The 24,983-nt window shown below is 32.3% G+C and overlaps 1 protein-coding gene and 1 long non-coding RNA gene across 2 annotated transcripts; both read right to left on the bottom strand.

Moving 5' to 3' along the window:
• Nucleotides 1-7,722: 7,722 nt before the first annotated feature.
• LOC143045541 (UPF0489 protein C5orf22 homolog) lies at nt 7,723-21,104 on the bottom strand. The gene is made up of 4 exons (XM_076218119.1): nt 20,497-21,104; nt 18,179-18,240; nt 14,820-14,945; nt 7,723-8,962 (listed from the first exon to the last, which is right to left on the bottom strand). Exons 1-4 carry the CDS (start codon nt 20,804-20,806, stop codon nt 7,814-7,816), a joined length of 1,647 nt encoding a protein of 548 aa, XP_076074234.1. The 5' UTR covers nt 20,807-21,104; the 3' UTR covers nt 7,723-7,813.
• A 1,623-nt stretch (nt 21,105-22,727) lies between these two features.
• On the bottom strand, nt 22,728-24,983 carry LOC143047006 (uncharacterized). The gene is made up of 3 exons (XR_012969359.1): nt 24,879-24,983; nt 24,356-24,481; nt 22,728-23,680 (listed from the first exon to the last, which is right to left on the bottom strand). It is a non-coding gene; the product is annotated as an uncharacterized LOC143047006 (long non-coding RNA).

Genomic DNA, 24,983 nt, shown 5'->3' with positions numbered 1-24,983 from the left:
GGTTTGTTATTGACCGACTTCCTGACTTCTATAGGTATCTGAAGTGTAGGTTATTGATAAACGTCAAGCCTTAGGAAGCTTACTCCTTGAAAAAAGGAAACACTTCAAAAGGTTTTTAGGTTCCTAATTTGAAACGGTTTAAAAACTGTTTCAGAACATCAAGAATTAAAAATATGTGGATTTGTCTCTCAATTTACAGTTCTCTGCTTTTGCCTAGATGCCGACCTCCTGGACAAGATAATTTCATACACTAGTTTACATTATTGTATTATGTGTGATTAAGTGACAGAAATATGAACTCAGTCAATGAAGCTGAAAAGTAGGTTATGGTAAAATATTGTCGGGGTGCTGAACTTCAAGACATGATTCAATCATCCAGTAGTTTAAAGATTTATTTGTAGGGAGTGAAATAAAAAAATAAGATGTTAAACTTTACCAAGTCAATAAAGTGGGGGAAACATTGGCCTACTTTTGTACTCGATGCCACTGCTGGTGGACGTTTCGTCCCCGAGGGTATCACCAGCCCAGTAGTCAGCACTTCGGTGTTGACATGAATATCAATTATATGGTCATTTTTATAAATTTTCTGTTTACAAAACTTTGAATTTTTCGAAAAACTAAGGATTTTCTTACCCCAGGAGTAGATTACCTTAGCCGTATTTGGCACAACTTTTTGGAATTTTGGATCCTTAATGCTCTTCAACTTTGTATTTATTTGGCTTTTTAACTATTTTGATCTGAGCGTCACTGATGAGTCTTATGTAGACGAAACGCTCGTCTTGCGTATAAAATTATAATCCTGGTACTTTTGATAACTATTTGTCTAGATAGTGATCTACACTTTGGGATACACCCAAGATCATATAATGTTTATTGAAGGATCAACATACTTTGATGTACTGTTAAAATGTAACTAATTATAAAGTCAATGTTGGAAAATGTAGTTCACAGTGAAACACGTTTGACTGATTGCTGTCCTACTTTCTAGGGGCACCAATTAACATAATCACATTACATTGTATGAAGCCAGACTCCCATTTGTCACAGAATCATATAGCAGACAATTTAGTTTACCTACATGTAATTTATGCTTTAGAAATCATACATGAGCTGACATGAAAACTGAGATATGAAATGTAACAAAGGTCAATGAATGGAAAAATGTAGCTTTGTCTCTACTATCTGTCTGGATTCCAACCTTTAACTCCAGGGTGCATCCATACCCTAGTTTATGTTATCATATTATGTACAGCGACTGATATTTAAAGCTGGACTGAATCAATGAATCTGAACTATGTAATGTATGGCCAATTTAGATCCTACTTTTTGTTGAGCCAGTAACTTTCGTCTCAGAAAGCTCAAGATAGGGATAGTGATCGGATGGCAGAGGCATTAACAAACTTCTTAAAAGCTTTATATTTTATAAAGTGTAAGAACTGGATGCTTCATACTTTGTATATAGATGCCTTATGTTACAAAGTTTCAATTTGTTATATATCCACTGTTTTTGACCTCCTTTTCATTGTCAGTGAGTACATGAAAAACTAGAGACTCTAAAGAGCCTGTGTCGCTCACCTTGGTTTATGTGCCTATCATAAACAAATAAAAATACACAAAATTTACAAAATTTATGAAAATTGTTCAAAATTTACTATAAAGGGCAATAACTCCGTAACGGTATAACTGACCATTTTGGCAATGTTGACTTTTTTGTAGATCTTACTTTGCTGAACATTATTGCTGTTTACAGTTTATCTCTATCTATAATAATATTCAAGATAATAACCAAAAACTGCAAAATTTCCTTAAAAGTACTAATTCTGGGGCAGCAACCCAACAATGGATTCTCCGATTCATCTGAAAATTTCAGGGCAGATAGATCTTGACCTGATAAACAATTTTACCACTTAAGATTTGCTCTGAATGCTTTAGTTTCAGAGATATAAGCCAAAATCTACATTTTACCCCTATGTTCTAATTTTTGCCATGGCGGCCATCTTGGTTGGTTGGCCTGGTTACCGGACACATTTTTTAAACTGTATAACCAAATGATGATTGTGGCTAAGTTTGGTTGAATTTGGTCAAGTAGTTTCAGAGGAGAAGATTTTTGTAAAAGAAAACGAAAATTAAAGAAAAATTGACAAAAAATGACTATAAAGGACATTAACTCCTTTAGGGGTCAACTGACCATTTTGGTAATGTTGACTTTTTTTTATAGATCTTAAATTGCTGAACATTATTGCTGTTTCCAGTTTATCTCTATCTATTATAATATTCACGATAATACCCAAAAACTGCAAAATTTCCTTAAAATTACAAATTCTGGGGCAGCAACTCTTAGTAATCTTTTACAAAAATCTTCTCCTCTTAAATTGCTGAACATTATTGCTGTTTCCAGTTTATCTCTATCTATAATAATATTCAAGATAATAACCAAAAACTGCAAAATTTCCTTAAAAGTACTAATTCTGGGGCAGCAACCCAACAATGGGTTCTCCGATTCATCTGAAAATTTCAGGGCAGATAGATTTTGACCTGATAAACAATTTTACCACTGTAAGATTTGCTCTGAATGCTTTGTTTTCAGAGATATAAGTCAAAATCTACATTTTACCCCTATGTTCTAATTTTTGCCATGGCGGCCATCTTGGTTGGTTGGCCTGGTTACCGGACACATTTTTTAAACTATATAACCAAATGATGATTGTGGCTAAGTTTGGTTGAATTTGGCCAAGTAGTTTCAGAGGAGAAGATTTTTGTAAAAGAAAACAAAAATTGAAGAAAAATTGACAAAAAATGACTATAAAGGACAATAACTCCTTTAGGGGTCAACTGACCATTTTGGTAATGTAGACTTTTTTTTATAGATCTTAAATTGCTGAACATTATTGCTGTTTCCAGTTTATCTCTATCTATTATAATATTCACGATAGTACCCAAAAACTGCAAAATTTCCTTAAAATAACAAATTCTGGGGCAGCAACCCAACGAGGGGTTATCCAATTCATCTAAAAAATTCAGGGCAGATAGATTTTGACCTGATAAACAATTTTACTTAATGTCAGATTTGCTCTAAATGCTTTGGTTTCAGAGATATAAGCCAAAATCTACATTTTACCCCTATCTTCTATTTTTAGCCATGGCGGCCATCTTGGTTGGTTGGCCGGGTCACCGGACACATTTTTTAAACTAGATACCCCAATGATGATTGTGGCTAAGTTTGGTTGAATTTGGCCAAGTTGTTTCAGAGGAGAAGATTTCTGTAAAAGAAAACAAAAATTGACGAAAAATTGACAAAAAATGACTATAAAGGACAATAACTCCTTTAGGGGTCAACTGACCCTTTTGGTAATGTTGACTTTTTTATAGATCTCAAATTGCTGAACATTATTGCTGTTTCCAGTTTATCTCTATCTATTATAATATTCACCATAATACCCAAAACTTCCTTAAATTTACAAATTCTGGGGCAGCAAATCTTAGTAATCTTTTACAAAAATCTCCTCTGAAACTACTAAGCCAAATTAATCCAAACTTGGCCACAATCGTCTTTGGGGTATCTTGTTTAAAAATGTGTCCGGTGACCCGGCCATCCAACCAAGATGGCCGCAACGGCTAACCAGATGCTCCGCAGGGCGCAGCTTTATACGACCGCAGAGGTTGAACCCTGAACGGTTGAGGCAAGTATGGACACAACATTCAAGCTGGATTCAGCTCTAAATTTGGATTGTGATTAAATAGTTGACACAGCTTAGGTTTCTGACACAGAATGAATGTGGTCTAATAAACTTAAAATTTGTTTTTTGCCTTTGAGCATTTCACTATGCTGTTGAATATGAATCCTCTCAAAAAAATGTTTGAAGAAATTTTCTTTTTATTTATGAAATCTGAAATGAGAAAAATTAAACCACCCCCACCCAATTTTTTTTTCACATCCCCTTTCCCTTATTCCAAAACTGATCTCAATTCAAAATTCTAATGGAGTTTGCAACAATTACCACTTATTTAAATACATCATAAAATATTAAAATGTTAAAAAAAGTGCTTGTTATCACTGAATGGTAAAGATTAATTTATCAGTTGGTAGTAAAAGTGAATATACATTGTATATTGTATAAAACAATGATTTAAGTTGATTCAACTACTATTCTGGACAAGGAAAGATAACTCCAATTGAAAATTTCTTGCTATTGCGCAATATTGTGCAATTAGATATTTCTTGCTAGTGCGCAATACTGTGCAATTGAAAATATTTGCTATTGCACAATACTGTGCAATTGAAGATTTCTTGCTATTGCGCAATACTGTGCAATTGAAAATTTCTTGCTATTGCACAATACTGTGCAATTGAAGATTTCTTGCTATTGCTGAATACTGTGCAATGGAAAATTTCTTGCTATTGCACAATACTTAATATAATAATTTTGGATCCTGATTTGGACCAACTTGAAAACTGGGCCCATAATCAAAAATCTAAGTACATGTTTAGATTCAGCATATCAAAGAAGCCCAAGAATTCAATTTTTGTTAAAATCAAACTTAGTTTAATTTTGGACCCTTTGGACTTTAATATAGACCAATTTGAAAACGGGACCAACAATTAAGAATCTACATACACAGTTAGATTTGGCATATCAAAGAACCCCAATTATTCAATTTTTGATGAAATCAAACAAAGTTTAAGTTTGGACCCTGATTTGGACCAACTTGAAAACTGGGCCAATAATCAAAAATCTAAGTACATTTTTAGATTCAGCATATCAAAGTACCCCAAGGATTCAATTTTTGTTAAAATCAAACTAAGTTTAATTTTGGACCCTTTGGACCTTAATGTAGACCAATTTGAAAACGGGACCAAAAATTAAGAATCTACATACACAGTTAGATTCGGCATATCAAAGAACCCTAATTATTCAATTTTTGATGAAATCAAACAAAGTTTAATTTTGGACCCTTTGGGCCCCTTATTCCTAAACTGTTGGGACCAAAACTCCCAAAATCAATCCCAACCTTCCTTTTATGGTCATAAACCTTGTGTTTAAATTTCATAGATTTCTATTTACTTATACTAAAGTTATGGTGCGAAAACCAAGAAAAATGCTTATTTGGGCCCCTTTTTGGCCCCTAATTCCTAAACTGTTAAGATCTCAACTCCCAAAATCAATCCCAACCTTCCTTTTGTGGTCATAAACTTTGTGGCAAAATTTCAGATTTTTATTTACTTAAACCAGAGACATATATATATATGTCTCTGCTTAAACTAAAGTTATAGTGCAAAAACCAAGAAAATGTTTATTTGGGCCCTTTTTGGCCCCTAATTCATAAACTGATGGGACCAAAACTTGCAAAATCAATCCCCACCTTCCTTTTATGGTCATAAACCTTGTGTTTAAATTTCATACATTTCTAATTACTTAAACTAAAGTTATAGTGCGAAAACCAAAAGTATTCGGACGACGACGACGACGCTGACGCCAACGTGATACCAGCTTATAACTCAAAAACCAAAGCATTTAGAGCAAATCTGACAAGTGGATAAATTGTTTATCAGGTCAAGATCGATCTGCCCTGAAATTTTCAGATGAATCGCACAAACCGTTGTTAGGGTACTCCCCCTGAATTGGTAATTTTAAGGAAATTTTGCTGTTTTTTGTTATTATCTTGAATATTATTATAGATAGAGATAAACTGTAAACAGCAATAATGTTCAGCAAAATAAGATCTACAAATAAGTCAACACGACCAAAATTGTCAATTAACCCGTTAAGGAGTTATTGCCCTTTATAGTCATTTTTTTACATTTTTCATAAATTTTTGTAAATTTTTATAAAATATTTTCCACTGTAATTACTGGGCCAAGTTCATTATAGATAAAGATAATTTTAGCCTCTAGTTCTTTGATATGTCCTTTTTTGTTAAGTTCAATTTATACTAACAGTGATTACTTAAGCATTGGATAACCCAATTTGGGTTACCTTTTTTCTAAAGAATCGTTAGATGCACAGATGAATTCAAAAATGTATTGATTTTTAATAGCATTCCCATGAACACCAGGTGTGCAACTGGTGATCTGTTGCTGATTTTCTTCTTCCCAGTTGTGATTTTTTTTATTTCAATATAGCAACATCCTAGCAGGACCTACATAAGTCAGGAGTATTTATCTCCTATATTCCAGAATTGCATTTCCTATCGAGATTTCATCGATAGAGGGTTACTGCTTACAAGGTAGCTGTTTAACCAAGAGTTCTAAGTTGTGTTTAGTTTTTTGGTGGGGTTCATGTTGCAGTCTTTCATTTTCAAAGTTGTGTTTTGTAGACAGTTGTTTGTTTGTATTTTGTTTTTTTTTATTTTGCCGTGGCATTGTCAGTTTGTTACTTTTAATGACCAGTGACAATTATTTCATGCATGTTTAGGACCAGGATAGAGATTTGCAGTAAATGCCAGTGAAACAGCAACCTAATAGCACATATAACCAAAAGTGTCCTCCTGATCATTGTATCAGATATTTGCCATACATTTGACATTTTCAGTCACTGTCAATTAAACCCGCAGTTAAGAACATATACTCTTTGTCTGATAATCAGTTTTGTACTGCTGTTATACTCTTATCAACTGAACTATCTTGATAGGGTGTCTTCTTTTCTGTGTTCTTTATTAAGGTAATTTTTTGCATTCCTTTTTTGCTTTTTTTTTTTGTAAAGCCCTTCCAGACCCTCTCTTCTGGAAAGTTGTATTTTCGACTTAAGGCACACCAAAATTTGCAAAGAAAAAGTCATAGTAAAACTAAACATTTCATCATTAGTCTCAATTGCTTTGCTGTTAGTGAGAAGTAAGTTTTGAAAACAAACAATTAATGAGGGTCTGGATGGGTTTACAGAAGCGAGAATAATAACAAAAAACTTTAGAGAATGGACAATAAAATTAAAGAATACAGAAATGAAGGACCCCCTAATCCAGATACCCTATAATGAATTCAAAACAATGACATAATATCACATAATATTTGCTTTATTTCTACAACAAATGGTCTTTTGAAGGAGTCAAGTGTTGGTGGTTGATGTGATTGCTAGTCCTGTACAATATGTTTGGTGGCTCCTGATCCTTTTGATGTCTTTAATATTATGATTGAGAAAACCAGCTACCTGTCATTAATACAAAGAATATCTTGTATTTTTGTCATTATGTTCATCCATGTACCTTCTGGATTTATTTTTCCTGACAAATTAACACACCTTTATGAACAGTTGGTAGACAAATAAGCATGCCTTATAAACAGTTGGTAGACAAATTAACATGCCTTTATGAACAGTTGGTAGACAAATTAACATGCCATTATGAACAGTTGGTATAAATTAACATGCCTTTATGAACAGTTGGTAGACAAATTAACATGCCATTATGAACAGTTGGTAGACAAATTAACATGCATTTATGAACAGTTGGTAGACAAATTAACATGCCTTTATGAACAGTTGGTATAAATTAACATGCCTTTATGATCGAACAGTTGGTAGACAAATTAACATGCCTTTATGAAAAGTTGGTAGACAAACTAACATGCCTTTATAAACAGTTGGTAGACAAATTAACATGTCTTTATGAACAGTTGGTAGACAAATTAACATGCCATTATGAACAGTTGGTAGACAAATTAACATGTCTTTATGAACAGTTGGTAGACAAATTAATATGACAGCTGTATAAATCTCAAAGCACAAAAAATAAAATTGTAACATGTATTTAATACAAAATTCATTAAAAATAGAACAATAACAAATATTATGCCAAATGATTTTACAATACTTTTGCTGAATCAGTGTTTAATAACAATTTTTGGTCTTGAAATCCATCCCTTGACCCCTCCCAATAGTCCTCCATCATAATGAGCCACACAATTATTATTGAATGTCTTATTTAGTGATGCCATTATATCAGATTCTATAAGTTTAAAAAATCTTCTAGGAGTGTAGCCGTCACGTGATGATCTGCATATAGTCACAAATTTGACGGATTTTGTCTTTAAAGATTTAAAAATATTCTGTAATGTTGCTGTTCTTTCTGCTATCTCTTTTCTTGAAGGATTATGTATTAAAACTGCGGAATCTGAAGGAGTATTAGCTCCCATACATATGCCATACTCTGGTGGAAATGTCAATTTGTAAGTCTTTGGAGATGTATTTAAACAAAAGCCAACTCTTTGCATGGCTTTCAATTGTTTATTATTTAATTCTTGAAAAGAGTGTATGATTTCACTGATGGCGTATTTAAAAGCATGGTGTTGTTTTGAGCAGAGATGAATCTTTTTATTTTGCCATAAAATTTTCTCTAGATATGTATTTACATCAGACGTAATTTTTGCTAACTTTGGACAATTCTTGTTCATTGCAACTGGCTGTTTTGGGTTTTGACAAGTATAAAATCGCCTAAAAAAGTCTAAAGCTGTTGTCAATATATTGTCTACATATCTTTCTTGAGCAAGAGATTTTGGACATATAAGTTTATTTAAATAATTGTTTATGTGTTTCAGCTCCACTTCCTTCACTCCTAAGTCAAGAAGAGGCTGAGATGCGTAAACACATCCATAGTAATCCTCGTCCAAATCAAGAATAATCTCCTCATTATTTAAAAGCCATTTTGCGTTATTCACATATTTTACAGCAACATTTTCTTGTATTTCTTCATAAGTAAAGGTTCTTTGTATTCGACATTTACTTTTTGGTATGGAAACAACAGTCATATTATCGCTTTCGCTTTCATAATCTGCATAGAAGCAATTGTAACGGGAAGATTTTTGTTTGAATTCACACATACAGAAAACCTGATACTGAGTATTATCCTCCCTCTTTATGTTAGCTATTCCAATCTGATGGTGTTGGACAGAATATGACGAATTATGATTCTTTTTGTCCCATTCTGGCCATATCCAAATTACTCTTTTTATCAGTCCAGATATAATGGCTTCCTGAAAATATTTGTGAAGTAATTAGAATTGGGATACATAATGTCTCCTCTATTGTAGTTGACCATACTAAACCCCCATTTGATTTGATGATTTTACAAGATCTGTGTAACAAGTATGACATGCATGCATCTCATGACTTACAAACCTGCTCGGTGCATTTTTCATTGTTATTCAGCACAAAATAATTATCTAAGAAACCTGGGAAGATCTCATTTCCCAGAGGATTTCTATTGTCTACTTATTGTACTTCGAACTTATTTAACCGGTGTAGGTCTTTAAGGTAGCACAATACAAAGATTTTTCATCCCCAATCAGACATCTTTAAACTGATGTAATTCCACTCATCTTTCTTTAAATTTTATAAATGAGGTACCAAAAGAAAGAAGAAGGATTAATCTTCAAATTATGATAATTTCATTATGACAATTATTACATAATTGATTGTTATGTAATTAGTTGCCATATTTTGAATGTCCATACTTGAATGAATTTAGCTTCTTTGTTATTCATAGCATCCCAAAATATTTTATAGATTCTTGCACAACACAGTTTGATCTCCAAAACTGTGTCTCAGATTTTTCCTATTGTATTTCATTCTCTCATAAATCTTCAATGAAATTTGCAACATCAATTCATAAGAGACCACTAAATTCAATTGGGTATAAAATTTGTTCTATTGATGTTTTTGGAAATCTGAGACACAGTTTTGGAGGTCAAGCTGTGTTGTACGAGAATCTATAACATATTTTGGGATGCTATGAAGAACAAAGACGCTAAATTCATTCAAGTGTGGACATCACAATATAGCAACTAATTACATAATAATTAATTATGTAATGATTTATAAAGAAGGATGAAATGAATTACATCAGTTTGAAGTTGTCTGATTGGGAGTGAAAAAATCTTTGTATTGTGCTACCTTAAGTTGAGGTTCAATTTACTAAAAGTTAATCGGGCATGACTAATTAGATACACCCTCTTAAATTCAGGGGGTCCGAAATAGAATAGGGTAAACACCCAGCAAAATACCATAATTGACAATTTTAGAAATTTTTTGATTCAACGTGCTTTTGGTTGCTAATCAACGGTCAATAATCAAACAGTATTTTAGGGGAAATACTAACCCGTTTCAAACCGGGAGATGTTGGCTGCAATAGGAATTTATTTACAAAAACAGTTCATATCTCATTTACTTAGGCAGCAACCATTTGATTTTCTGGGGGGGGGGGGGGGACTATGGATTGTTTTCTGGACAAACTTTTTTTTTCGCCTTCGACAATAAACAATCTATTTTTTTGGCGAGAAGTCGAAAACAATTTTTTTCTTTCAATTTTAGCATTACATATAGTGGCAGCTGAGGGTGAAACAAACAATTTTTTTTTCTCAGGATCAGAAACAAATTATTTTTTTCTCCCAAAACTGGAAACAAACTTTTTTTCCCAAAAAAATCCATAGCCCCCCCAGAAAATCAAATGGTTGCTGCCTTATAAGGGCCGTTATTGATTGTTAATTTATGACGATTTGTTTTTGACATTCGTCTACTGTGGAAGAAAAAAGGGAAGGAGGGCTAATAGCTTAACTTACAACTTTTCGATCATGGTTTAACTGTATTCTATTACGGCATACGATTTACCTCAATCGAACGCTCTGCCTTATTGTAAAAAGTGCCACTCTAAAATTGTAATCATTTGCTTCAGGTTGATCCACTCTTCTTGAATATGCATGACATATTTGCCACGGGATATTAATGGAGCAATTAATTAATCACTTCATTTATTGATGTATAATCATTTCTCTTCAGTTGATAATTGTCTCAAACAGTTTTCCTATTTTTATATATTCCAATTTTATTTACATTTGCATTTTTAAGCGAAAATCTTAGCATTTCTTCCATCATTTTTCTCTTTGCATTTAATTTTTTTTTAAACATTAAAAAAACGTTGCCGTAGTGCACATCAGGGTTACAAATGTATCATTTCCAGCAAAACTAATAGGAAAAGGGATTAGAACAGAAAAAGAAAAACAATCTTCATTGAGTGGCAATAACTCTTATATTGAAGCGTACAGATATTGTTTTCCAGTTTAGATTGTCATGCTAATCGATTTTGTTGAAAAAAAATCATCTACAATTGTCCTTGCAAAAGTGGCAAAAAAGGTGTTAAAATCAGCCAAGCTAATCATTTGAAAAGATTAAGCCAACCTTTCTTGTTGTTACACATTTCAATCATTCAACTCGTGCGTAAATTGTATTTCCCTCTAATGTTTTTAACGTATAGATAGCGTGAAGTTCTCACTACACCAGTCATCAGATAAACATTTCTACTTCGATCGGACAAAGTTTCACATTTATATATCCGATAAGCCAAACGAACTCACCAAAGGCAAGGGTATACTGTGGGACAGGAGAGGCCCAGACAAGGCAATATCTCTATAACCAAGTGAATCATTTTGCTTTGAATAAAAGGAGATAAAGGTATACATTTATGCGAGAGCAACCCAAAGACACCGACAAATCAAAACATTAAGATTCAACATTCAGTTTTTATAGAAAGATGCGTATACAGAATTAAAAGCTCAAAACCGCCTCATGACTAAATAATAGTTATACGGAGTTAATTCAATAATATTTACCGTCAAATATTATATATCCCGAAAGGCACATTTGATTTAATATCATTTACCCTCAAAGGTATCCCAACAATCACAAGAAGTGTTTGGCTGAAATATTTCACCTGCCCAATTTTAATTTTGATCGGTGAATTTAAGAAGTTGTACTATAAACCATGAGAAGAAAAACACTTCACTGTATAATATAGCGGTAAATTAATGATGATAATGGATGACGACCAGCGGCAAATAAAATGAATATTCGGCACGATAACATGTAAATATGATATGAGTATTAACCCCGCTTTTTACTAGACTTGACACGCTGAGTCGTTTTTTTTTAAACGTGTTATTTAACAAGATATAAGTTCGCAGTAAAATCACCCAACCCAGACACATTTTCGACTCTGAGCCGACCAGTCTGTGCTCTTACTTTATTATGTTTAGCGTTGAATTAACAAATACCAATTTTAACGTATTTGTTTGACCCGGTCGGGATTCGAACAAACGACTTCCCGCTCTCGAGGCGAACACCCTGACACGAGACCAATCAGGAGTGTGGTAGTACAGAATATCATACCAAAAAAATCGGATACAATAAACATTACAGTTTAACAAAATTCTCACAGTTACTAAAGCGAGCTAAAAGTATCTAACCAAAATTGGATGCGTGAAATGATATTGCAAACTATACGTAAACAATTATGATCGAAGTCAGAGCAGATTTCATGGAACAACGCTTTCGGCAAATTAAAAACTCTTGTACCTTTTATTTGAGTGGTCCGAATGTGGCCAACTGTTGCAAGTTAAAATTTCTGTTCTTTTTCAATATGACCCTCATTTTCAAGTGGTATTTTAAAGTTTCACGTCCAACCTCACTGTTGACCTCCTATTGCACCACCTATCTATTGTATTTAAATCTATTTGTTAAAGTGATGAACATGCATGAAATATTTGCCACTGGACGCAAAGCAAACAACAATCAATTAACTTCATAAATTGTTCCATGATTTTGAAAAATGCTAAAATGTACAATTTCCATTTAAATTTTTATGGGTTTTTTTTGTGTTTTTTTTCCTTCAATTTATTACATTACTGACTGCTTATTAAAAAGTTTTAAATATTTTTTACTATGATTCTTATCTTATGTTTTAATACGATTTATAACATATGATTTTTTGTCAGGCAATGATAAAATTAAGAAAGGTAAAAGTTTTTTCAGGTTTTTTTTCTTCATTTAGACATGAAAAGGGAATAACAGAATTAAGGAGTTTGTTTTCATATAATACATTTAACATGCGAAAATATCTCAACTCAACACGTTTTGTTCGGACCAGTGGAACTTATTTGATGCTATATATGCTACATTTAGGTTTTTTAATACCATTTTATTCATTGAAGTTTGCATGAAAAAAAAAATCTATTAATTGATTGGACTGAACAGACAACACTAATTACTTTATGTAAAGTAGTGTTGGAAAATTACAGAATCAAAATCAAAATGAACATTTACAGGATGGATATTGTGAGGGACCTTATACATCTAGGTCTGTTTGATTAGAAGTTCTGAAACAAGCAGTTTAAAAATTTAATTTTCGGAAGAATTTACTTACTGTTTTTCAAAGATCAGGCCTTGCGGTCATAAAACTTTTGAGAACGATTTTTGTATTCAGACTCAAGAATCAACCAATCAAAATACTGGATTTTGTGTTTTGAGCACTTATTTTGTACTCGGGAGTACTGAGTAAAGTTTTATGACCGAGAGCCCTGGTCTTTACGAACTTTTCATGATTACTAACAGATTAAAAACATCAAATATATATAACAAGACGTTGTTGTGCAGAATATTCATTGGTCAGTTATAAATGAGGTCTGTATAGGGTTTTGATTGCCTCATTATATTAAATAAGAAATCGTTATTACGAAAAGTTGGATTCAAAAATTTGAATGTACCCCCTAAGTTTGTAAAACTATCATTTGGTGTTATTTCAATGCTAACAAATTTATAATAAATAAATAATTAAATGATGTACTGCATTTAATTGGTCTGTTTCCATTGCAATTTGGTAACTGTTAATTGTACATATCAGTCTGAGTACTGTTTAACTCTCATTTAAGTTGAACATACTTAGACTCGTCCAATTCAGGGGAATTGGGTTTCTGCAAGTGCTTTTTGTGTACTTTTCTTATGTTTTCGACGGTTTGTAAGTCAGTAAAAGTTCAATGATTAAGTTAATATTGACATTAAAAGACCTCCTCACAAAAAGGGCTGTTCAAATCCCCTGGCTCTTCGGGCTCGGGGATCTGAACATCCCTTTTTGTTCGGAGGTCTTTTAATAATCAATATTAACTTATCATTGAACTTTTACTATTACTAATTTTGAAGTAATAACTTGATTAGGTAACATGATTAGTATGATATTTCATATACAGGTAACGTAGTGAAAACAATGTACTATCTTAATACAAAACCTTAACCCCCCCCCCTTTTCCCCATATTATCATAGCAGGGACATTAAAATCGTCAGAACTAAATGTAAATCCCATTATTGAATCACTATTACAGAATTTGACAGAAACAGTTTAATCTCCTCAACAGCTGTAATGCTATGAATAAATATTTAAACATATATTTAAGTAATGTTATGCTGTAGTAAGACTTTAAATAGACATTAGGTAAAACATATAGCCATTGATTTGATAAAGTATTATCAATTCAATAAATTGCATCATTACTGTTGCCATTACAGTAAAATCAAAGGTTTGTCTTATTATTCTGTTATGTCACAATCTAAAAATAAAAGTCATTAGTAATGAAAGACGGTTAGTCATTACTGAGTACTAAAAATTGGATTAAAGTGAAAAAAAGTAAAAATTGATAAAAATATATCAGGTGTCTAGCCATCTGTTGCACTGATGAAATCTTTTTTTTATAGCTTGTAAATTCTTGCATCAGAAATTTTTCATTTATCAAATCTGAATTTCAGGTCATGCTAGTCAACAGATTTTTTGCATAACATGAAAGCTTTTATAATATCCATATCATAATATAAAACATTTAGTTTTATATTATGAAAAAAAGTAAGAGGGAACCAAAAGATAAAGTCTGAAAGATTATTACCTTAGGTAACATTTATGGATAAAACTATTGAAACTTTATGTGATGTATGGACATATGTATCATTTTAAAGACAATTGTAAAACTTGATACCCTATAAATGATATTTAGCCATGGCATAAATAAACTTACAATTATAAAGACATCATTCCTTTGCATTAGTAACTTGAAGTCTTGTCTTGTTTTGGGCCATCTAAATGTTGGATAGTCTGGAAAATGTGAAGGTGGTGCCATATCATCATGTCCGTCAATGTGAATCTATAAAAAATATCAAAATGTTCTTATCTTACCACCACAGTATACAAAGCCTGTAAAAACTTAGAAGCTAAAAATGGTTAAATGCTATTACATATCCTCAAACATTGGAGTTGCATTCATAAGTATTTGCAATTTGATTAAAATACTAGTACATATCCTGTGTCCTAAACTGCAATGATTTAACAGAACTCAGTTCTACTTTCTGTTTTGGTGATTATTACATCAGCATACTGTAAATTATGGACAATTTGTCATTATAGACTTAAAGTGATTTTTATTTTTGAGATATTGAGAAAAAATCCTGTTTAATTCATATAAAACCAGATGCTCCGCAGAGCGCAGCTTTATACGACCGCAGAGGTTGAACCCTGAACGGTTGGGGCAAGTATGGACACAACATTCAAGCTGGATTCAGCTCTAAATTTGGATTGTGATTAAATAGTTGACACAGTATAGGTTTCTGACACAGAATGAATGTGGTCTAATAAACTTAAAATTTGTTTTCTGCCTTTGAGCAATTCACTATGCTGTTGAATATGAATCCTCTCAAAAAAATGTTTGAAAAAATTTTCTTTTTATTTATGAAATCTGAAATGAGAAAAATTGACCCCCCCCCATTTTTTTTTCACATCCCCCTTTCCCTTATTCCAAAAATGATCTCAATTCAAATTTCTAATGGAGTTTGCAACAATAACTACTCATTTAAATACATCATAAAATATTAAAATGTAAAAAAAATGCTTGTTATCACTGAATGGTAAAGATTGTTTTAATTTATCAGTTGGTAGTAAAAGTAAATATACATTGTATATTGTATAAAACAATGATTTAAGTTGATTCAACTACTATTTTGGACTAAGAAAGATAACTCCAATTGAAAATTTCTTGCTATTGCGCAATATTGTGCAATTAGATATTTCTTGCTATTGCGCAATACTGTGCAATTGAAAATACTTGCTGTTGCACAATACTGTGCAATTGTAGATTTCTTGCTATTGCGCAATACTGTGCAATTGAAAATTTCTTGCTATTGTACAATACTGTGCAATTGAAGATTTCTTTCTATTGCTGAATACTGTGCAATTGAAAATTTCTTGCTATTGCACAATACTTAATATAATAATTTTGGATCCTGAATTGGACCAACTTGGAAACTGGGCCCATAATCAAAAATCTAAGTACATGTTTAGATTCAGCATATCTAAGAAGCCCAAGAATTCAATTTTTGATGAAATCAAACAAAGTTTAATTTTGGACCCCGATTTGGACCAACTTGAAAACTGGGCCAATAATCAAAAATCTATTTAGATTCAGCATAACAAAGAACCCCAAGGATTCAATTTTTGTTAGATCAAACTAAGTTTAATTTTGGACCCTTTGGATCCTAATGTAGACCAATTTGAAAACGGGACCAAAAATTAAGAATCTACATACACAGTATGATTCGGCATATCAAAGAACCCCAATTATTCAATTTTTGATGAAATCAAACAAAGTTTAATTTTGGACCCTTTGGGCCCCTTATTCCTAAACAGTTGGGACCAAAACTCCCAGAATTAATCCCAACCTTCCTTTCGTGGTCATAAACCTTGTGTCAAAATTTCATAGATTTCTATTCACTTAAACTAAAGTTATAGTGCGAAAACCAAGAAAATGCCTATTTGGGCCCTTTTTGGCCCCTAATGCCCAAACTTTTGGGACCAAAACTTCCAAAATCAATCCCAACCTTCCTTTTGTGGTCATAAACCTTGTGTTTAAATTCATAGATTTCTATTTACTTAAACTAAAGTTATAGTGCGAAAACCAAAAGTCTTCGGACTACGACGACGACGACGACGCCAACATGATACCAATATTATACGACCAAAAATTTTCAATTTCTGCAGTCGTATAAAAATCAAAATGCGAGTTATTAAATTATTGTGATTATCACCCTGTCACATTTTCCCAAATAATAAAAACATCGCAATAATTTCTGAATTTACAGTACTTAAAACAGAAAGTCATGAAAGTAGAACAGAAGTTTTCAGATCCTAGTAAGTGAAGTCTGGTCTTTTTTATCAGGTTAAAATATCTCAAAACATATGATTTCTTCATACCCTTACTTGTAAGAAAAGATACAAGTTTTTAAGTTTTCTTTAAAAAAAATTTGTTCTTATAAGTTATTTTTATCAGACAACTAATTATCAATACTTCAAAGAATTGGATTCAGACTTTTTTTTCTGCAAAATTCTACTGATTGTTCTAACTGCAAAATATAATATACAATTACTAACAGTTAATGAAAGCATCAAAAATGTAGATCAAAACCAATTTCAACTAATTAATAAATTGTGTTTCCAGACTAAAATTAATCAGCACACATCAAAAGGGTTTAGTGTAAAAACATCATACAGTAAATTCAGAAATTATTGCTGGTATTTATTATTGTGATTTTGTCGTTTTAGACTAAAATGCGATTTTCATGTTTGCAATATTGAGAAAATTCCTGTTTAATTCTTAATAAAAATGTCGAAATGCGACTACAAACTATTGCGATTATAACCCTGTTGCATTATTTGCAATAATAAAAACATCCCAATAATTTCTGAATTTAGAGTAATAAATTTTGTTTTAAAACATGACCATGTGTACATTTCTGTAATGTAAAAATATTAATATCAACAAGATGTACATTATACATGTAGGACAGAAAGTACATGTATTATATATAGAAATGTTTATATTTAGCTACATGTAAGTAGGTACAAAAAAAAGTAAGTTCATTTGAGTCCAGTTGTTTTATTCTTCTCCACTTGTACATATGTATACACTTTCTGATATTTGAACTAAAAGTAACTTACACAATATTCAATTGTCTGCCATCATTGTAAGAATTTCTTGTGTAATTTTTTAATAAAATCAGATATATATGAGGGGGATAGGACCTTTATCGGGACTCCGGGAGCGGGTGTTTTTAAGCTCGGGATTTCGGGATTGACCCTTTCAGGATCCGGGAATTCTTTTTTGCGAATTTCGGGACCTGGGGATTTTATGTTTTTAAGCCTGGGATTTCGGGATTCGTTTTTTTAAGCCCGGGATTTCAGGATCAGGACCCCTCCTATCCCCCCTCATATATGTATCTGGTTGAAATCAAAGCGTCTTGGTACTACATGTACACATAAACCCCTATATTAAAGTACAATTATTTTTTTTAATTTTTGCAGTCGTATAAAAAAAAGTGCAGTACTTACCAAGGTATTGCCATGTTGAGATATTGCTTTAGCATTAGCAGCATCAAACCAATAAGGTATAACTGAAATAATGAATACAATTATACATATAATCGACGAAAAGCTTAATACATACATGTGACAAATAAACATGTACTTGCATATTTCTAATAAGCTTGAAAACTCTTAAGAGAACATTGTAATTGACAATGAGACAAATATACAGTAAAGACTATAGGACAATGCAAGTTCTTCAACAAGGAGCAAAACCAAAATTTCATAATAATTTTTAAAACTTTGTTGTTTGCATATTAAAAAGGATAAAGGAAATAAATAGAAGACTTAAAAATACATGTACATTCATGTAAAAAGTTGTCAATATTAGCAGTTGTTACATTTGTAGGTTTATTCTTTCTGGATTAGCATGATTAGTCTTGAACATGCATGAAATATTTGCCACTTAATGTTAAACAACCAACAATCAATCAATCTACATGTACATCTTAGATTAATCTGCCCTTACAGATCCACAATTGATTGTTTTTCCGTGGTGTAACCTCCTGTATTTCAAATCAATGGGGCTACATATATTTAAAAATACTGAGGAGAACATAGTGATTAGCAATGAGACAAATCAACTAAAATGACAAATACACTTTAATATAGTACACTGTACACCTTCAACAATGTTCAAAAACCAAACAGTATAGAACAGTCAGAGCTCAGACATAAATAAGTCTGAATCTGCTTTTGACTTATAGATGTCTAAATTTGTAAGTTTTAGGATTTGTCTCCCTTTAATGCAAGACAAAATACGACTTAAATAAGTCAAATATTGTTAAGCAAGAAATGATTGACCAGAATCAAAAAGTTGCAAATATCAACTCCTACAAGTCGATAAGTTACCAAAATTGGTCAACTTCAAGACCCACGCATACTTATAAAAAGGTCATGCATCTAAATCAAATAATGACAACATTGAAAGCCAATGCCTTGTCTTCTAAAGAAAAATATGAATGAGAGTCTGAAAAATCGGGGATCATGTTAATTAACCTTACAATGCAACCACCTGGATCCACACTTAATGAGGTAAAACATCTGTGTTTAGTAAGGATGTTCAATTAGATAATTAAATATAGATAGATCAAGTCCTTGTGAACTCTCAGACAGGTTTTTACTGTCAAAGGTGGTGTAGTTTGGCCACCAAGTCAAGTTAAGTTTTTTCTTCAACATAAAATAGACCTAAACAAGTCTGTCATTTTGTGACTTAGATAAGTCTAAAATTGAAAACACATTTTTATAAAGAATACATGTTTTGACTTCTTTAAGTCAAAAACAGAAATAGACTTGTTTATGTCTGAGCTCTGACTGTAGAATAAAAAAAAAATCATTAATCTGTTAATCATGTTAATGAAATAAAATATTTGATTATGAGTAAATAAAACCTAAATGCTGAATTGACTGAAAGAATCATTTATAATCATGTGAATCATCATATGTAATTATGTTTAACATCCAGTGGCCAATATTTCATGAATACATTTGTACATGTATGAACCTTAAGAACAAATTAATGTAAACTTTTAGTCCAATTGGTCAAATTTTGGATCTGCAATCCAATTCAATCTGTACAATGTACCAGTATTTAAATTGTGTTTCAACCACAAAATTCTGTTGGGCTTAATTTATTAAATAGACCTAGCTATGACTTTAAAACACCCTTGGGCACTACCACTTTAATGGAACAGATAAGTCAAAGATATTGATATTGATATTGATTATACATGTGTACATGTGTCTTTTAATTTTTATACAATGGTTTATCTGGATCCTTTGACATATTTACAATGTATTGTACATGTAATTTTTTTAGGCTATACTCTACACAAAGATCATTGAAGATGTTGAGCAAGGCTTCCATTGAGCCCTCCTTTGTGGCATCTTTATCTTGTACATGTAGTTGATTTGTCTTACACTTTTTTTAAAAGGATTCTGTTTTAAAAGAAATTTGGAAGCCACATCAGAAAATCATTCTGGACATAATTATGAGGGGGGGTAGGAGTGGTCCTGATCCCGAAATCCCGGGCTTAAAAACACGAAATCCTGAGGTCCCGAATTTAAATAAAGTTAAATCCCAGATCCTGAAATTTGAAAAAAAGAATTCCCGGATCCCGAAGGGATAAATCCTGAAATCCCGAGCTTAAAAACACCCCATCCCAGAGTCCCAATAAAGGTCCTATCCCCCCTCAATTATGACACAACTGGGAATTAATTGACTTATATACCACTTTATCTTAGTAATTATAACTGGCATAAAGATATATCACATATACATGTACCTTCATGATGTTCTTCTACTACAAACAAACTCAATGGTGAGTTTGGACCAGTTCTTCTGGACCAGTTACCCCCTTTTCCATGGTAGACATTTGCGTGTAGCAGCTTCTTCCAAGGAACTTTGATCTGCAGTGGTTCACCTCTGATATACCTCTTCTTTATATCATGAGATCTTATGTCAAAATGTGTATTGGCTGTATTATACCTTAATAAACACAAGTATAGCACTACAATAGATGCAACAATAGCAAGTGCAGCTATGTTACCTAGTATGGTTCTCCTACAAATTACTTTCATTCTTCGAAAAGTCATTTACTTAGATGAATGCGATAATCTATGTGTCATGGCATTTTAAAATGTCCACTGCACCATACAACGGAATACTAATTAAGTACCACGTTGAACACATTACAATATGTACATGTCAGCTGGTCAGGTGAAAACATCAACAGGAAGATCAAACTGTTTCTTTAGAGTTATCTTCTCCTGATGGAATCCTAACAGAGGCACCAACGGGTTATTTATATAAACTAGTTTCCCGTTTAATAAAAAGACATCAGACAGTTTTTGAAGCTCTAGACGGAATGAAATAAAAATCAAACTAAACAACATCTGTAAATTATCTACCGAGGTGAACAGAATTGTTGAAGGCAATACAATTTTATTGATTTAATTGAAACTGCGACACCTGCTCACATTCAGATTAAATTACTTTGGCTTTCATGAATGTTAGATCATATAATAATGTTGTATTGAATTTCGACACCGATACATACAATGTAAATAAAACATTGTATTCATGTTTTGTAATATTGCGAGATAACTTTATTGTTTGTTTTCATTCTTTTTTGTAGCTGTTTACATAGCTAATTAACGATCATCAAGTTGCCTTTGGTCCTTTTTTTTTAAGAAATCATATATACTATAGAAAGTTTTGATCTTTGATGGTGTCAATATAATTTTTCTATAATATTTCTAAGAATATAAGTTATGTGCATATGTCTTTGTTAGAACAACGCGGCGTTTTAATCCCTCTTTTTCTGATATTTTTTGTGTGTTTTATGTTTACTAAAACAAAATGATGTAATGCGTAGACATATTATGCACTTTTAGATTATTTTATTGGTTGAACCTGGGACTATTATAATATAATAGTCCCAGGTTGACTGTGACATGTTTTATATGAATTTTGTGATTGAAATTGTGTACTAAAAACAAAATGATACCGTTGTTTGAACTTTATTCTAAATTTCTGTTTTTTTTCCCTTCTATCGTTCGTCCTAAACATGCATGAAATTTTTGCCACTGGACATTAAGCAACCAAAAATCATTCACAGGAATATTGAATTGAATTTTGTCGTGGACGAGGTATGAAAAAGCAATCATTGTCTGATGACATTATATGATTTTATTTTTTTTTACCAATCACACATCCATAACAATGACAGCATCGATCGAATTGAAGTTCGAATAGGAGATATGGTGCTGTAAAATTTTAAATTTAGCAGATATAATATGGCATATAGAAAAATCATAAGGTGGATTCAGTGTTTATCAACCAACGAAAGACTAATATCAACATTGACTTTACGGCCTCGGTAAAAGTAATTAATAATAATAGGATTAATAAATCTTTATATCTACACTTGCAACAAAAATCATTAATTGAAAATTATCTGCGTTAAAAGAGGGGCGAAAGATACCAGAGGGACATTCAAACTCATAAATAGAAAACAAATTGACAACGCCATGGCTTAATTAAAAAGAAATGACAAACAGACAACCAATAGTTCACAAAACACAACATAGAAAAATGAAGACTAAGCAACACGAACCCCACCAAAAACTGGGGGTGACTTCAGGTTCTACCGGGAAGGGTATTACAGCTCTTTAAATGGCTAATTTGATTGGTTGGAACCCCCCCTTTTTTTTGGCCGATCAATGCATTTGAATGGGAGCATATAGTTGGAACCCCCCCCCCCTTTTTTTAAATGGCTGGATCCGCCACTGAGTCACCAAATCATTCGAGACAATTAGAATTCGTATGTAGCATGTAACATAAGTACAAATCGTTTATTACAGATACCCAAAACATTATAATGTATCTTTTAGATAAGTTCGATAGAACCAACCCTGTTTGTGTCCCAATATATGTCTGTCATAGTTTAATGTAAAACGAGGGAAAGATATATTAAATGATTTGAGCAGACTTGTTTCAATGAGTGGTAAGAATAAACGTGGTGCATATCCATGTCTAACATTTCGACAAAAAGTAATTGTCTTCACACTTTTGACGGCAAGTCGTTTTAAAAAGGGTCGTAATAAGTCAATTTTAGTTTTTATCTCCTTCATTGTTGGTCTGTGGGACGGCATAAATTTTGTGGTTTGTCCGAACGCTTTTGATCCTTTGCAAAGACCAAATTGTCCTGGTGCTTTAACGGTAGTAGATAAACAAAACCCAGTTAGTTTTAGAATCCCTAGTTGTGGTATTCTTCTCTGAGTAAGACTTGTCGACATTTCTTTGATAAGAAAATCAACAAATTGTGAATATTTTGAACATAAATACGGGATCTCAGTGTCGACTAGCTTACGCTTCAAAAATTTATAAATTTCTTCATCCATTTTAAAATTAGCCTTTCTAACACCAACACATTTTGCAAACGGTCCAGTTTTAATCTTTTTCGTATTATTCTTTGCACATTCCTTTTCTATTAAAGAATATTCAATAGCCTTCAACATTAGTCGATCTATGTATATTTCGTCCGGAATGGATTTCGGACAGAATAATTTCTTTGACAAATTATCAATTTTCTCAAGCACCTTACCGTCTGGAATCATTTTTGACAACATAGCAGATGGTGATATGTATCCGAAGTATGTGCTATCAATGTGCAGTAAGATATCTGCTTGTGGCAACCAATTCTTTTCCATTGATTTTTTCTGATACGAAGTCTCCTTCAAGTTTTCAACAAGCACATTCATTTTCAGGTGGCATTGCGTGGTTGCCTTGTTAGATCCTTGAATGATGCATTTATTTGACTGACAAGTACAGTAACTTATCCTAGTTTTTGTTTTGATCATTCCGATTCCAATCATTTGTTTCGAATATGCTGCCGAGGACGGCTTTTTAATCCACGAGGGTCGTATCCAAATTATTCTTTTGATAATTCCAGTTAAAATAGCTTTCTGAAAAATAAATCGACAAAACAATTCGCATTGATTATTTTGACCTAAAGAATAAATATTTGAAAATATTTCACAGAATTCATTTTGACAATTCAGAAAAGAAAAAATGCTGTAAAATTGCTTGTAGCATAAATTGGATTTTTTCCTTTGATGTTTTAATGAAATAATTTGCTTAAAAGGTGTGTTGAGGAAAAAACATGGTATATTATCTGCAATTTGATGTTAAACCATACTTTGCTAATTAAATATGCAACTCAACTAGAATCCAAAGGAAAGAAGGCGGGGTTTAGCTATGGTACAATATATCCATTTTCATGTTATTCCATGGCTTAAGCTCCACACTTTTTTTTAAGTATCCGCCTCTGTAATACCTAGGAAACTCATCCTACGGATTCGTTTGTTTAAATATGTTAACTCGTAAGAACCATGGTATATATAGTACATATTTTTTTGATACTATTACGCTATGAGAAATTTAATAAAATTTAAAACTTGTTTAAAAACAGTTCCTGAGGTAGATTTAACCACGACGCACTTGCTATTATCTGAAATACTATTCCCCTGACTATTCTTACAGCACTGGGATTTTATTTGAAGGATAAAAAGGGGACATGATACAATCACAGACTGTGTCCTTCATAAAAAGTATTAAAAACGAGACAATCTGGCACTCACCATGAGAAAAGTTCCTCCACTCTGCAATACATAAAGCATTTCCTTGTCGTTCTGAGGTACTCTATGGAAGGGAAAACGTTGGAAATAAGGAGGGACAGACATATCTAATTGGTTGCTGAATAATATCTGTAACATAAAATGTAAAGACAATCGAAACAGCAATGGAAAAATGACCAAAAAAGACAAATATTCATAAACGCCATTTCATTTTTTATTGTCAATCCAAACGTGTGTTTAGTGAAATTGATGAGAATTAGAATGCCTGAAAACTTTTCTTAGTTGTGTTGGGTATTGTTTTCTTCAAACCATCTTCTTTGATGCATGCTACTGTTTATATCTACGTTCTTTAAACACCAAAATTCGTTTCACAAGGGGTTATATATCCTTTCGTTTGCTTACATGGCACTGAAAAACCAACATTTAATCCATTGCCACCCATTTTTCAAACTTCTAATTTCCAATAAGTAAAACATCATTATCTGAATGTGCCTTCGAGTTTTACTGTTACAAAAAAATAAATTACCAGGGTATTGCCGGTCATCTTTATCATCTTATACTTAGCCATTGATAGCCAGTAAACCAGTGCTGAAAAATAAGACACCAATTTAACATCTGTTATCCAAGTAAT

The sequence above is a fragment of the Mytilus galloprovincialis genome, chromosome 9 (genome assembly GCF_965363235.1).
Source record: "Mytilus galloprovincialis chromosome 9, xbMytGall1.hap1.1, whole genome shotgun sequence".
Classification (NCBI taxonomy): domain Eukaryota; kingdom Metazoa; phylum Mollusca; class Bivalvia; order Mytilida; family Mytilidae; genus Mytilus; species Mytilus galloprovincialis.
The sequence above is the reverse complement of the archived record's forward strand: the minus strand, read 5'-3'. Positions and strand labels throughout refer to the sequence as shown.